This window comes from Phyllobates terribilis, unplaced genomic scaffold (assembly GCF_046119375.1).
Source record: "Phyllobates terribilis strain yellow unplaced genomic scaffold, ASM4611937v1 Scaffold_1__5_contigs__length_1240528914, whole genome shotgun sequence".
Classification (NCBI taxonomy): domain Eukaryota; kingdom Metazoa; phylum Chordata; class Amphibia; order Anura; family Dendrobatidae; genus Phyllobates; species Phyllobates terribilis.
This window is the reverse complement of record NW_027362761.1, coordinates 752,022,751-752,037,311: the sequence shown is the minus strand read 5'-3', so window position 1 is coordinate 752,037,311 and position 14,561 is coordinate 752,022,751. Positions and strand designations below refer to the sequence as shown.

At 46.3% G+C, this 14,561-nt stretch overlaps 1 protein-coding gene across 1 annotated transcript in view; it reads right to left on the bottom strand.

The window, feature by feature from the left end:
- Nucleotides 1–14,561, bottom strand: part of IL12RB1 (interleukin 12 receptor subunit beta 1) — a 247,624-nt gene that overhangs the window by 190,220 nt on the left and 42,843 nt on the right. Inside the window, exon 3 of the mRNA XM_073636892.1 lies at nucleotides 8,391–8,560. Within this exon, the coding sequence (XP_073492993.1) occupies nucleotides 8,391–8,560 (170 nt within the window). The remainder of the gene's footprint in view (nucleotides 1–8,390; nucleotides 8,561–14,561) is intronic.

Genomic DNA, 14,561 nt, shown 5'->3' with positions numbered 1-14,561 from the left:
GACAGGTTCCCTTTAAGTATGCAAACTGTATAGTCACTGTAAAGAATTGCCATACTGGGAGTATATATCATATTCATTTTGATATAAGCTATGTTTCAATATTATTTAGGCAGCAGCCGCACTATGTTGATATGTCCTGTTAGTCTACTTTCACACTGCGACCCTCATTCACCCAGTGAAAGCCAAAAGAGTTCCCTTTCCATCTTTTTACACAGAGATTTCCTGTAAAAAATGAACTGCACATTAAACTTTTTTTTTCCTTCTAAAACATGGGAACATATGTATGGCAGTTATACACTGGCACTTGTCAGGTATACATCAGATCAGATTTTATTCAGAAATTCTGCTGATGGAAACCTCCAACTGACCCTGCAAAATGTGCGCTCCAATGCTGTAATGTGTGTACATTATGCTGCTCTCAGGTTAAATAGCAAAACCCTGGTGACAGATTCTCCCTTTGTCTGTGAGCCATAACTATTTCATTATTGTGACTATTTCACCTTTTAAAGCTTTGTTTTTTGTAGGACAAGTTGCAGATTTTTTAGCCATTATTTTGTACATCTTATTTGGAATTTCATTATCTTTTTTTTTAGAGCTGCAGAATGTTTTTTAATTAGTTCACCAATCTGTCTACAAGGCCATTCACAGTTCACATTACACAATGTCATAACTTTATTGCATATGTTTTTATATGTATTTAAGCATATCAAGTGGACTTTAAATAAAATAATAAACATATATATATATATATATATATATATATATATATATATATATATATATATACAGTACAGACCAAAAGTTTGGACACACCTTTTCATTTAAAGATTTTTCTGTATTTTCATGACTTTGGAAATTGTACATTCACACTGAAGGCATCAAAACTATGAATTAACACATGTGGAATTATATACTTAACAAAAAAGTGTGAAACAACTGAAAATATGTCTTATATTCTAGGTTCTTCAAAGTAGCCACCTTTTGCTTTGATGACTGTTTTGCACACTCTTAGCATTCTCTTGATGAGCTTCAAGAGGTAGTCACCGGAAATGGTTTTCACTTCACAGGTGTGCCCTGTCAGGTTTAATAAATGGGATTTCTTGCCTTATAAATGAGGTTGGGATCATCAGTTGTGTTGTGCAGAAGTCTCGTTAATACACTACTGAATAGACTGTTAGAATTTGTATTATGGCAAGAAAAAAGCAGCTAAGTAAAGAAAAACGAGTGGCCATCATGCATATATATATATATATATATAAATCTTTATTTTTTGGTGGGGATGAGGGTGGTTATCAGAATATTCCCACACATGCAGTGTGGGAAATAAGTATTTGATCCCTTGTTGTTTTGGTAAGTTTGCCCACTGACAAAGACATGAGCAGTCTATAATTTTAAGGGTAGGTTATTTTTAACATTGAGAGAGAATATCCCCAAAAAAATCAAGAAAATCACATCACATAAATTAGATAATTTTTTTTTGCATTATGCAGTGAGAAATAAGTATTTGCTCCCCTACAAACCATTATGAGTTCTGGCTCCTACAGACCAGTAAGACATCCCTAATCAACTCGTTACTTGCATTAAAGACAGCTGTCTTACATAGTCACATGTATAAAAGACTCCTGTCTATAGACTCAATTAATCAGTCAGACTCTAACCTCTACAACATGGGCAAGACCAAAGAGCTTTCTAAGGATGTCAGGGACAAGATCATAGACCTGCGTAAAGCTGGAATGGGCTACAAAACCATAAGTAAGATGCTGGGTGAGAAGGAGACTACTGTTGTTGCAATAGTAAGAAAATGTAAGAAATACAAAATGACTGTCAATCGACATCAATCTGGGGCACCATGTGACGCGCCCCCTGGGCCATATTCTTTTAGGGGGAATATCCGGAGCCGGATCAGATGGGGGTTGTAGTCTTCCGAGTGGCTGTGACCCGGTCCCGTGCCCAGGGCGTCAAGCTATGTGTTATGTGGCAGTCCTTACTGATGTTATTAGAGTTCTTTTTGTGTCGACTACGCCACCCGTTGTAATGCGGTCACTGTGGCCGCCGCTGCAGCAGGGTCCGCTGAGGCTGATGGTGGATGTGCAGCTTGGTGGGATAACCCCCAACGGGAGGGGTATAGCCTCAGAGGGGACAGGCGCAGAGGATGGGGGTTGTGGTGGTGCAGCATAGATGATAAAGGAAGACAGAGTCGGGTTGTGCAGTTAAGGGTTTTACTCACTGCTGATGTTCCTGGTCACTCTAGCTCCAAGTGACCACCCGAGCCGTGCTGCGTCCACCAGGTCCTGGATCCGGCCAACCCCCAAACAAGTCCGGAGCGTGGCCCTGAGCTCCCCCTCTGTCCTTTCTTCAGCCGTCCCCACCAGTGATTCACCTAAGTCCAGCTCCCTCGGGCCTTCTGTTGGGCAACCTTTGGCCTTAGGTTCCCTGACCCTTCCTGTGGTGTGCCTTCAGGGTGAATGTAGTGGGTGACCGTGACAGACACTGCCCACGGTCTCCGGTCTCTGGCTGGGGAATGTCTTTACCCCCACCAGCTTGGGTTCCGGTACCCTCTTGCTGACTCCTCACCCGGTGCTCTAATTTGGGTTCTTGGGTCCCTTCTTTGTCTCCCTCTGGGTCTTTCTTCACTCCACTCTCTCTCTTCAGGGCCTCTCTTTCTTTCAGCTGCTCCTCTGCCAGCTTCCGCTCCTCCTCTCCTGCTGACTTGTCCTCTGCACTGACTGACTCTCTGCGTCTGACAGGCTCCTCTGCGTCTGACCCTGATCCTAGTTGGTGCCCTCCTTATATATCCCTCTATGTGTGAGCTCAGGTGACCAGCACCCAATGAGCTCCTATCACTACCCAGACTGCTCCCCCTATCTGCCCCTACACTACATGGGATGTTCCTCCCCCCTCCCACTCCAGCCAGGAACAGGCTCGGTCGCACCTGCACATTTCTAAGTGGGAGTGCCGTCGGCCTGCTCCCCGGAAATGGGATGTATGTAGTGCATGCAGTCTATCTGAGCTCAGTTCCACACTCCATCCTTACCCGGGAGTGGAATATCACACCTCTGGCTGAGGTGCAATACCCCTGTAGCAGCCGAATCCTCAGGGTGCTACATTCCCCCCTGGTAAATCACAGCACGCCCTCGGGCTGTAAGACAAAACACCAAAACATACAAAAATTTTTTTTTTTCATATAAACATATAAAACATATAAAACATTATATAAAACAGTAGATATATTTATATAAATAACATTCTCGTCGTCTCTTTCTTTCTTCCTCCTCTGGTCACCGTGCAACTCGTGACCAGGTAAAGTGCGACTGAAAAGCAGTTTCTCATAAAACCAGTAGGGGGCGCCTTAGAAAGCGCAACTATGTACAGGGGAGTTTGGCCGTTCTCAGTCCCCGGCCAAGTAAAGGGATGGCTGCTCACAGTCCTCAGCCTGGTTTGGGTAGGGGACACACGGGTTAAACTGTTCACTGGTCCCTACGGGGACTAAACTTTAAAGCAGCCACGGTTACTTGGGTACCCCGACAGGTAACTATATACAGTCCTTTGTACTATCTCAGTCATAGTACCTTCTAGCCTTGAACCCGTCCGGGTCTTCTGGCTCCTCCTCCCTACACCGCAACTCCTCCTCTGTCAGGCGATGCACGTGGAGGGCGTAAGGTCCCTTGGCACACTTGTGCCGGGTGAACGTTACCTCGTCACCGACGTAGAGGTCACGGCCTTTGTGACCCTCTGGCAGGTGGGACTCGACATCCCGTCGGGTAACGAAGACGTCACCCATGGTGTTCCGGTCCTTTATGAAGCCCCACCCATGCTGCGCATTAAACTTTATTACCGTCCCGATGGTACGGGGACGATCTGCTGCATAGGGGTCCCTTCTGGTCCGACTCTTTTGCTCCGCGCTGCGGGTCCGGGCCCATTGCTCTCTGACCCGCCTCTCCTCCCGTTCTCTCTTAAACTCGGCCAGCTGTTGACGGCAACACTCTGTGCGTTCAGCTGCAGCTGCCCGAGTCTCTCCGGTGAACCCCATCAAATCTTCTCCCGTGGGGTCCCACACGAATTGGGCTTCTTCTAGTGGAGGCGAGACCCGAGTCACGGGCTTTGGAGCCGGGATCAGGGGCTCACACAGGGGACCTAACTTCTTTTGTCGCTCCAGTTCCAAGAATTCTTCGGGCCAGATGAAGGGCCGCCCGTCCGGCCACGCTAGCTGGCTGAAGGGGTCCTCTCCCAGATATGGCACCCTTGGTGTTTCAGGTGCGGGCGCGATGGTGGGGGCGCCCAGGTTACCCAGGCCTTGCGGCCAGGCCGGGGGCATCTGGAAGGTAAATGGAACTGTTAACACGGCGGCACCCTGGGCCACCTGGCCTTGCGACCAGGCCGGAGGCTCCGCGGAGGTAGATGGCTCTGCTGGGGATGCGGCGCCCGGAAACGCTAGGCCTTGCGACCAGGCCGGAGGCTTCCCTTCCTTCGCCACGCTCCGGGTCACGACGCGTGACGTCACTGGGGTCGCGACGGCGGCTTCCGGTCGGGGCCTAGTCGGTGGCGGTGTCATGGCGGTCTCGGGTACGGCAGGGGGACTTTCGGGCTCTGCGACGGGGAGCTGGGGCAGGTAAGTGGTCTTCCGGTATGGGGTATAGGCATCCCCCTTACCTGCTGCCATGCGTCTCGCTCCCTCTTCTGCGCCGTCTCCGGCCTTGGGTCCTCCCGCGTCATCCGCAGAGGTAGTCGGTGTCTTCTTCCAAGGGAGCGGGTTCCGTGGACGGGTTCCAGCTTGCTGGGCCATCTCCCGGCCCCACTCCGCCAGGATCTCCCTCTGCACTCGGGCCATCCTTCCCGCGAGGCCCTCCAGGGCACTCCGCGCGCACTCCCGATCTCGGGGAAGCTGCGCCAGGATCTCCGCTAAGCCTAGCGGGGTTGTTGACTCTAGCAGGCTCCTGACCATCGGGTCGGTGCTGCTCTGCTCTTCTTCCGGCAGGCTCCTGGCCAGCGGGCCGGTGCTGCTCTGCTCTCCTCTTTCTTCCTTTTGCAGGCTCCTGGCCAGCGGGCCGGTGCTGCACTGCTGCCGCTCCATTCCCGGGTCTACTCTTCCTCTCCTCGACTCCGGGTGCTCTTGCTCTGGACACCTCGCCTCCGGGTGCGCTCGTTCTAGACTGCTCCAAGCGACACCCATCTTTGCTCTTTTCTTTCGTCTCCTCCCACTTTGAGGGCGGTCCCGGGGCAACTCGGTGACTGTCAGCTCCAGGGGGAGTTCTTTCACGCTGACAGACACCTCCAGCATCACAGTCTCTGTTGGTGGGGGCGGTTTCCACTTTTGACGCCATTTTCTGTCCCGGCCCACGATGGGATGTGGCCTCTTGCCCTCCTTTGGCACGCCCATAATGGCGTCCGCTGCTCTTCCAAGGCGGGAAATCTGCGGTTTTGGCGGGAAGCGTCGCCCAGTGGCGGGAAACTCTGCAGATGGCGGGAACAAGCTGGAAATGGCGGACAATCGGCGGGAAACGACTGGTGATGGAGTCCGATGGCGTGGACCCTCCGGAACCGGCGGGAGACTTCTTTCTGAGGTAAACTTGCACTTTTCTTCAGGCACGCAGTACCCGGGTGTTGCGGGCACGTAATCCTGCCGACTACGCCAAAGTTGACGCGCCCCCTGGGCCATATTCTTTTAGGGGGAATATCCAGAGCCGGATCAGATGGGGGTTGTAGTCTTCCGAGTGGCTGTGACCCGGTCCCGTGCCCAGGGCGTCAAGCTATGTGTTATGTGGCAGTCCTTACTGATGTTATTAGAGTTCTTTTTGTGTCGACTACGCCACCCGTTGTAATGCGGTCACTGTGGCCGCCGCTGCAGCAGGGTCCGCTGAGGCTGATGGTGGATGTGCAGCTTGGTGGGATAACCCCCAACGGGAGGGGTATAGCCTCAGAGGGGACAGGCGCAGAGGATGGGGGTTGTGGTGGTGCAGCATAGATGATAAAGGAAGACAGAGTCGGGTTGTGCAGTTAAGGGTTTTACTCACTGCTGATGTTCCTGGTCACTCTAGCTCCAAGTGACCACCCGAGCCGTGCTGCGTCCACCAGGTCCTGGATCCGGCCAACCCCCAAACAAGTCCGGAGCGTGGCCCTGAGCTCCCCCTCTGTCCTTTCTTCAGCCGTCCCCACCAGTGATTCACCTAAGTCCAGCTCCCTCGGGCCTTCTGTTGGGCAACCTTTGGCCTTAGGTTCCCTGACCCTTCCTGTGGTGTGCCTTCAGGGTGAATGTAGTGGGTGACCGTGACAGACACTGCCCACGGTCTCCGGTCTCTGGCTGGGGAATGTCTTTACCCCCACCAGCTTGGGTTCCGGTACCCTCTTGCTGACTCCTCACCCGGTGCTCTAATTTGGGTTCTTGGGTCCCTTCTTTGTCTCCCTCTGGGTCTTTCTTCACTCCACTCTCTCTCTTCAGGGCCTCTCTTTCTTTCAGCTGCTCCTCTGCCAGCTTCCGCTCCTCCTCTCCTGCTGACTTGTCCTCTGCACTGACTGACTCTCTGCGTCTGACAGGCTCCTCTGCGTCTGACCCTGATCCTAGTTGGTGCCCTCCTTATATATCCCTCTATGTGTGAGCTCAGGTGACCAGCACCCAATGAGCTCCTATCACTACCCAGACTGCTCCCCCTATCTGCCCCTACACTACATGGGATGTTCCTCCCCCCTCCCACTCCAGCCAGGAACAGGCTCGGTCGCACCTGCACATTTCTAAGTGGGAGTGCCGTCGGCCTGCTCCCCGGAAATGGGATGTATGTAGTGCATGCAGTCTATCTGAGCTCAGTTCCACACTCCATCCTTACCCGGGAGTGGAATATCACACCTCTGGCTGAGGTGCAATACCCCTGTAGCAGCCGAATCCTCAGGGTGCTACACATGCATCTCACCTCGTGGGATATGCTTGATTATGAGGAAAGTGAGAAATCAACCTAAAACTACACGGGGGGAACTTGTTAATGATCTCAAGTCAGCTGGGACCACAGTCACCAATAAAACCATTGTTAACACATTACGCCTTAAAGGTTTAAAATCATGCAGTGCCTGCAAGGTCCCCCTGCTCAAGAAGGCACATGTGCAGGCCCGTCTGAAGTTTGACAATGAACACCGGGATGATTCTGTGAGTTATTGGGAGAAGGTGCTGTGGTCAGATGAGACAAAAATTGAGCTCTTTGGCATTAACTCAACTCGCCATGTTTGGGGGAACAAGAAGGATGATTACAACCCTAAGAACATCATCCCAACCATGAAGCATGGTGGGGGGAAACATTATACTTTGGGGGTGCTTTTCTGCAAAGGGTACATGACGACTGCACTGTACTGAAGGGAAGATAGATGGGGTCATGTATCGCAAGATTTTGGCCAACAACCTCCTTCCCTCAGTAAGAGCATTGAACACGGGTCGTGGCTGGGTCTTCCAGCAAGACAATGACCCAAAACATACAGCCAAGGCAACAAAGGAGTGACTCAAAAAGAAGCACATTAAGGTCATGGAGTGGTCTAGCCAGTCTCCAGACCTTAATCCCATAGAAAAATTATGGAGGGAGTTGAAGCTCCGAGTTGCCAAGCGACAGCCTCAAAATCTTAATGACTTAGAGATGATCTGCGAAGAGGAGTGGATCAAAATTCCTCCTAACATGTGTGCAACCATCATCATCAACTACAAAAAACGTCTGACTGCTGTGCTTGCCAAGAAGGGTTTTGCCACCAAGTATTAAGTGTTGTGTGGTGTGGGCCTTGACACAAATTTTGCTCCAGTCAAGAAATGGAATAAGATTTGTGGCATCAGGACCGCCATAGCCCGTCATGAGAAGGCGTCACCACGCCCCATATAGCCCTAGTCCTGCCTCAGCTCCCCCCATTTTCTGGCCAAAACTGGAGTGAAAACATTTTGGTAAATCAGGACTACAGCGTTTCTGTTACAACAGACCACGAGGATCTAACTGTATATGGATCCAGTTGCATCTTCTTAGCAGTATATGTTTTTTTACCGTTTAGTAGTACAATAGTAGTGCTATAAAGTTGAAGTATATGTATACTTCAACTTTATGGCAAAACCTGGAGTGAATATATCCCGAAACTCTGTACACAACATGCTGCACTTTCATGGCACCGCCTTTGTGCAATTTAGCTCAAAGCATATGTCGGGAGCTTTTCCTGACATACTCTTGAAAAATGTGTTCTTTGGGCCTCCATCTGGCCAGACTGTTTCTGCATACTTTTTGTTTAATAACTGTGTAGGAAATGCCGCCGAGAGATAATGAGGGGTAATCATAGGGCACAATAATAAACCTTAACATTTCTCCAAGTCTGCATTTATTGCCCACAGTGATCACTATGCATGCTACCCTGGTAATTATACCACTGGTGGTACTCACCTGCTTTATCCAAAATAAGAGAAATTTCCTTAGATGTATAGTTCTGCCCATTTTCTTCCGCTGTTACCGAGAAAGAAATGTATTGCCCCATATGCACTACATCATTACTCAAAGTTTTATGAGTCAGTTTTCCTGTGCCAAAATGTTGACATTCATCATCTCTGAGGAGGCTGATAAAGAAAAGATATGTGCCATAAATAACTTATGAAACAAACAAATCTATTATACATAGACATGCACTGTTTGAGTGCAAATTGTAAAAAAATTCTTAATTTCAGCTTTTTTATGTGTATACTCTTGATGGTTGTAAGGTTGATTTTGAGCAGTGGTTCTCACTCAGTAAGAGCCATAAGCTGAGGTCTGACACTGTCAGCCTGATCTTTCTGAAATGAGGGGGCTTATCAGATTAGCTTTCTGTTAAAAAAAAATACAAAATAAAAAAATAAAAAATAAAATCCTCTCAACCCTTCTGCTACTAGAGTAGGTTTTTGTGTTTTTTTTTGTTTTTTTAACATTTTGCACCTATAATAGCCAAGACAATTTTACATTTTAGACATATAAAAATAAAATCTTCATTACAAAATAAAAATGACATGGAACTCCCATACCTATATATTTTCTGAAAGTAGAAACCAGTCACATTGTTAAAATGCCTCTCAGCACTTTAGGCTTGGGCTACACGGCATATGTCGAGTAACAGCAATTCTCATAAAAGTTGCAAGAAGACAACTTGCACCTAGTCTGCAACTTTCTGATGCACGACTATGTAAGATTCTTTATATATATGAGGGCTTGTTTTGTTGAAACTTTAATTTTTATTTGTGACATTTTTCGGCTTGTAACTTTTTTTTACTCTACTTTTTGAGGTGAAATGAATAAAAACAGAGTAATTCTAGCTATTTTTCATGACATTTATCCGGAGAGCTAAGTGACATGCTGGTTTTATAATGCGGGTTGTTACAAGCGCAATGATGCCAAATATGTTAGTTTTTGTTTTTCGATAATCAATGACTTTAAAGGAAAAAAAGGACTATTTTTTTACAGTTTTTTTTCTTTTTATAAACATTATTTTTAACTTGAGAGGTACTACATTAAACCGAATGTTACACAGGATCAGGATGATATAACAATTTATCTCTCCTCTGTTCCTGCAACCTGTTAGCTCCCCCTCTCCTCCTTCACACTGGCTGAAGTAAGGGACGGGCATTTTAGCACCCTGTATTTCGGCCTGGATTGCAGCTATAAAAGCTATTGAAAGAAGCAATCCCATCAAAGTTTGTATCCTCTTAATATATTGCAGTCATCATAATATATGGTGCTGTGTACTTACAATTGCTCATTTTGCCGTTTTACCAAGTTAATTCTTCTCTTTTCCATTAGATCCATGGCATCACGTGGCTAAAACTGACTAGCTGAATCCTTCTAAGCTCTATGTATAAACAGGAGGTCAATTTTCCCTGTATGACTCACCAGTCACTGCAAAAGTCTCAGGCAAGGGCAGGAGCAGAGCAGCTGGGTCATGAGTTGAAGACGGGAATGATAAATTCAGGGAAAATAGACTTCCTGTTTCTACATAGAGCAGAGAAAAGCTAAGAATTTACTGGGTAGAAAGGCAAAATGAGCAATCGTAAGTACACAGTGCTATGTAATATGATGACTGCAATATATTAAGAGAATAAAAACTTTGATTGGAGGAGTGCTTCTTTAAGGCTCATATTAAAGGAGTTGTCTGAGACTTTAACAGTGATGGCGTATCCTTAGGATCAGTCATCAATGTCTGATTGGTGGGGGGGCAACACCCGACACCCCACTGACTAGCTGTTCCCGGTATCTGCGGTGGCTGGATCTGCTCCGTTAATGAAATAGCGACCAAGTACTGCACATTGATTTCAATAGGTGGTGGATGTACATGGCCACGGCCACTATACTGACTCTGATCTGAGTTCCATCATATCCAATTATCTTAAATGAAAGAATCGTAGCACAGGTGAGGAGAAGATGGAGAACAAAATTTCTCCATCTTCTCCATTGCATCAGAGCATGGAAATTGGACTGTACTCAGATTTCCACGCACCCATAGATTTAAATGGGTGAGTAGCATCCAATTCGCGCTACAAATCACAGTATGCTGCAATTTTTTTCTCCTGCCGAATAGGTAAGAGAAAAAATGCTGATCAGCACTGCCACTTGGAATAACATTGGTCCGAGTGCTATCCGATAAAAGATGTGAGCGAGCTCTAACCACTGATGTCTCAGTTAGGATTGTGACTACAAAGGCAAAAAGCTCACCATATGTTCATGTGCAGACAACCATATATTCTTCATCTGAGAAAAATGGTCTTATTATGCTAATCAGACTGATTTTAATCAGCCTGGGATCCATTTTTATTGGATGTGGAGAATTAAAAAAAAAGAGCTCCTCCATCTTCTCAATTCATATAAATCAAAAGATTGTCCTTACAGTAAATGAGTTTTCCAGTACTTTTTTCAATTGCCCCAATGTATTTAGCATGTGCCCATAAGTGTTTTTGTAATTACCTTCAGTTGTATGTATTGCCTGTGAGCGGCGCTATAGCTCACAGGCATCACGTGACCCCCGGGTGCAGCGGGGTCTGACATCCGCTGAAGTCACATCAAGTTCCGGCTGCAGCCGGGGCGTGACTCAGTGCTGTGTTCCACGGTGAGTGATGGGCTGTGGGCAGGGTTACCCCGCGCATCACACCCAGCATCCACCGCGAGCTTTCCCTCTCCCCATTCATTGGGAAAGCACGTGGTGGATGCTGGGTGTGACGCGTGGGGTAACCCCACCCACAACCCAGCATCCACCATGGGGACCGCATCACTGATGTCACGCCCTACTTGACATGACATCAGCCGAAGAAAAAGCCAGCTGCCACCGGGGGTCACGTGATGCCTGTGAGCGGCCAAGGATTGCGCCTCTCACAGGCAAGAAGGACAACCAAAGGTATTTACAAAAACACTTATGGGCACAGGGTGAATACATTGGGGCAATTGAAAAAAGTACTGGACAACTTTTTTAATAACACATATTCAGTATCACTGTGTAAAAGGATATTTAGATCAATTGTCTCAGTTCTCTATATAAATATAACCAAGCACCCATAGAAAACACTTGAATAGAATATAAATATTAATGAAACCAATCAGCAGAAACAAACGTAACATAAATACACAATGAGCTAAACAGGTGCCACACACTGCGAAGGACATTAAAATTGACCCGCTTTTTTCTGCATGAAGGCCCCTTGTGTGCAAGCTGTATTCAGTTCTCATACCTTGCACTGACGAGGGCCAAAGGCCCGAAACACCGTGTCTGCAAATTGAGATTCTGATTTGGCTTTTATCCTAAGTCATATTGCACGACTCGTTAATGGGTTGATTGTGACTTGTAGGATTGCCGCTTCCAAAAGGTGGCGCTATAGAGTTCAAGTCCTCTTTTTCTCTGAAGAGGCAATTTGCAAATTCAATTTCCTGGAGGAGCATTGGACGGCAAATAAGCTTCCTTACCTTTACATGCCAGAGCCGGTATGTCACTCTCCACAAGGAGAAATGTTACCCCTTAGACTTTAATCTTAATAAAACTAAACAATTCCTGATGGATCTCTGCAAGTATTCACTGTAAGGTCATGTGCCCACGTAGCGTTTTTGTAGTGTCTTTGCGGCATTTTTATGGCCGCGAAAACGTTTGTAAAACCGTCTGCCATGCAAAGCAATGTGAATTTGGATGTGCTGTGCACATGGTGCGCTAATTAGCGCGCCAAATCCATTTCTACCACGATTACGCTGCAAATTCGCGGCCATTGAAGAACATTGAAATGCAGCAAACCCGCAGGTATATGTGGATTTGCTGCGTTTCAATTAAATTCAATGGCCGTGAATTTGCAGCGTAATCCCGGTGCGTATGGTACCCAGGATGAAGAGGAGACTACAACTCCTCTTCATCGCAGCTACCACGTGGTGAAAAAAAGAAATAAAAAAGTTAAAAATAAAAAAAACCTGTATACTCACCTCTCCGGTCTCCTCCCGGCGGCGTCCTCTCTCCTCAGCATCCCGCGGTGTACTTGCAGGACCTGCGGTGACGCCATTTAGTCAGCTGATGGTCATGCGACCGCTGACGTCAGAGGTCAGGTGATGGTCGCGTGACCATCAGCTGACTAAATGACGTCACCGCAGGTCCTTCCAGTACACCGCGGGTCGCCGACGAGAGAGGATCGCCGCCAGGATGAGACCGGAGAGGTGAGTATACAGGTTTTATTTATTTTTAACTTTTTAATTCTTTTTTTTTTTTACTGTAGATGCAGCATTTAAAGCATCTAAGTTGGTCACACAATATAAATCCATGTCGGTTGCATGGATTTATATTGTGTGACCAACTTGTCAAGCACTTTTCCCAGTGATGCTAAAAATCGCTTGGAAAAGTGCTTGAAAAAACGCATGCGAAAACGCATGTAAAAACGCTGAAAAAACGCTTTTCTCTGGCAGAAAAAACGCATGTAAATCTGCATGAAAGAGGCAAAAACGCTCTGCATCAAATCTGCTACGTGGGCACATAGCCTAAAGCTGAACAAACTGGCTAGCAATAGATATAATTACTAGAAATTAGTCATTTATTAGAGAGTTCCATACTATACATATTAAGTAAGTTGTGCTCCAGCTGCACTCAGTGTCTAGCAGTAATAATAGAATAGTCTGATAGGAAATAAGCGTATCTCTAGTAAAGATGCATAGTACTTTAGCATGTGCCAAACAGAAAGCATGATAATTACCTTCAGACAGAGCTGCATGGATTTGGGAAAGACTCAGAGAACGTCTAATGTCCCTACTCCCTGACCCAAGTTTCGTTGTACTTCCTCAGGTTTGGTGTCAGGGAGGGGGATGTCAGAACTTTAAAAATACATTGGTGGCCAATGGAAATCTGAATAAATGATCACCTGATAATAGCATTGTTGCAGTGAGTGCTGTTGACGCATGATGCCCATGCTCCGCCTTCTTACGGTCGTATAACTTACGGTTTCCAGCCCGTATAACACAAGCACGCAGCGTCACCTGGGCAATCTAGTATGACATCACACGCTCACAGCCACAATGGGTGAAATCCCCAAAGTCTGAAGTGCAGGCGGAAGGCACATACTTACAACTAATACAAACAGGCTGGGAGCTATATGTTGAGATTGGATGCTGGGACTTATGATCCATCACACGCTGCCATATTATACAATTCATATTTTCTTATTATATGTGTAAATGTCTGTTATACCTAACCAGGGAGTCATATCGCCAACTTATATTGGAAAGAATTAAATAAAATAAAGTGATATTATTATTTTGCCTTAAAGTAACAGTGCATTACATATGCATGCAACTCCAATATGCAGTTTTAAAATTGTACTATTTAGATACACATTGCTATTACATTTTAAAGTGACAGTGCAATGTGTAGTGGTTATAGATTTAACTAGTTTTACTCAAATCATTTCCTATGTACACTATGGGTATCGAGTTGATTGATTATTGGGGGGATGAAATAATTACTGTAGTTATACTAATAGTGATGGTGGAAAGATCAATATTGTCAGGTCTCAGGTACAGTAAGTCCATTATCCATCAAATTGTTACATGCATGAGCTACTAAAGCAGAAATTAACATTAAGTATAAAGTATAAAATACAGTTAAAATACCTACTAAAACACCCCCACACACCCATTGATACCTCACTGAATTATAAAAATGCATTAAACCCAAAATTTTCATTAAACCCGTTGGGTACAATGGTGTTTAATCTGTAAATCCATTTACTCTCAGTTTGTGCAAGTTTCCTAATTAAATCTCCTCCCCTAGGGCCCATAGATACAAAATCAATACCTTTGATCTTCAAAAGGTTAGTGTCACAATTCCTGCATTCTGTGTGGGATTGCTAAACTGTCCTATTCAACTGGTTCTTGCTGTGTTTTGATGGACTGCTTGGCTGTCCAATCCTGTGAGTGGCAATTCAGGCTCTCGGTGCTTTGATTGACAGCTCGGCTGTCCAATCTTTAACTGGGAATTGCAGGGCAGTCTTCAGGTGTCCAGTGTTCTGTAGATTGCCCAAGCTATTTAACTGAGCTGACTGCCCATGTTCCCTGCCAGATGTAGTTTGTGCTTTCTGGTGA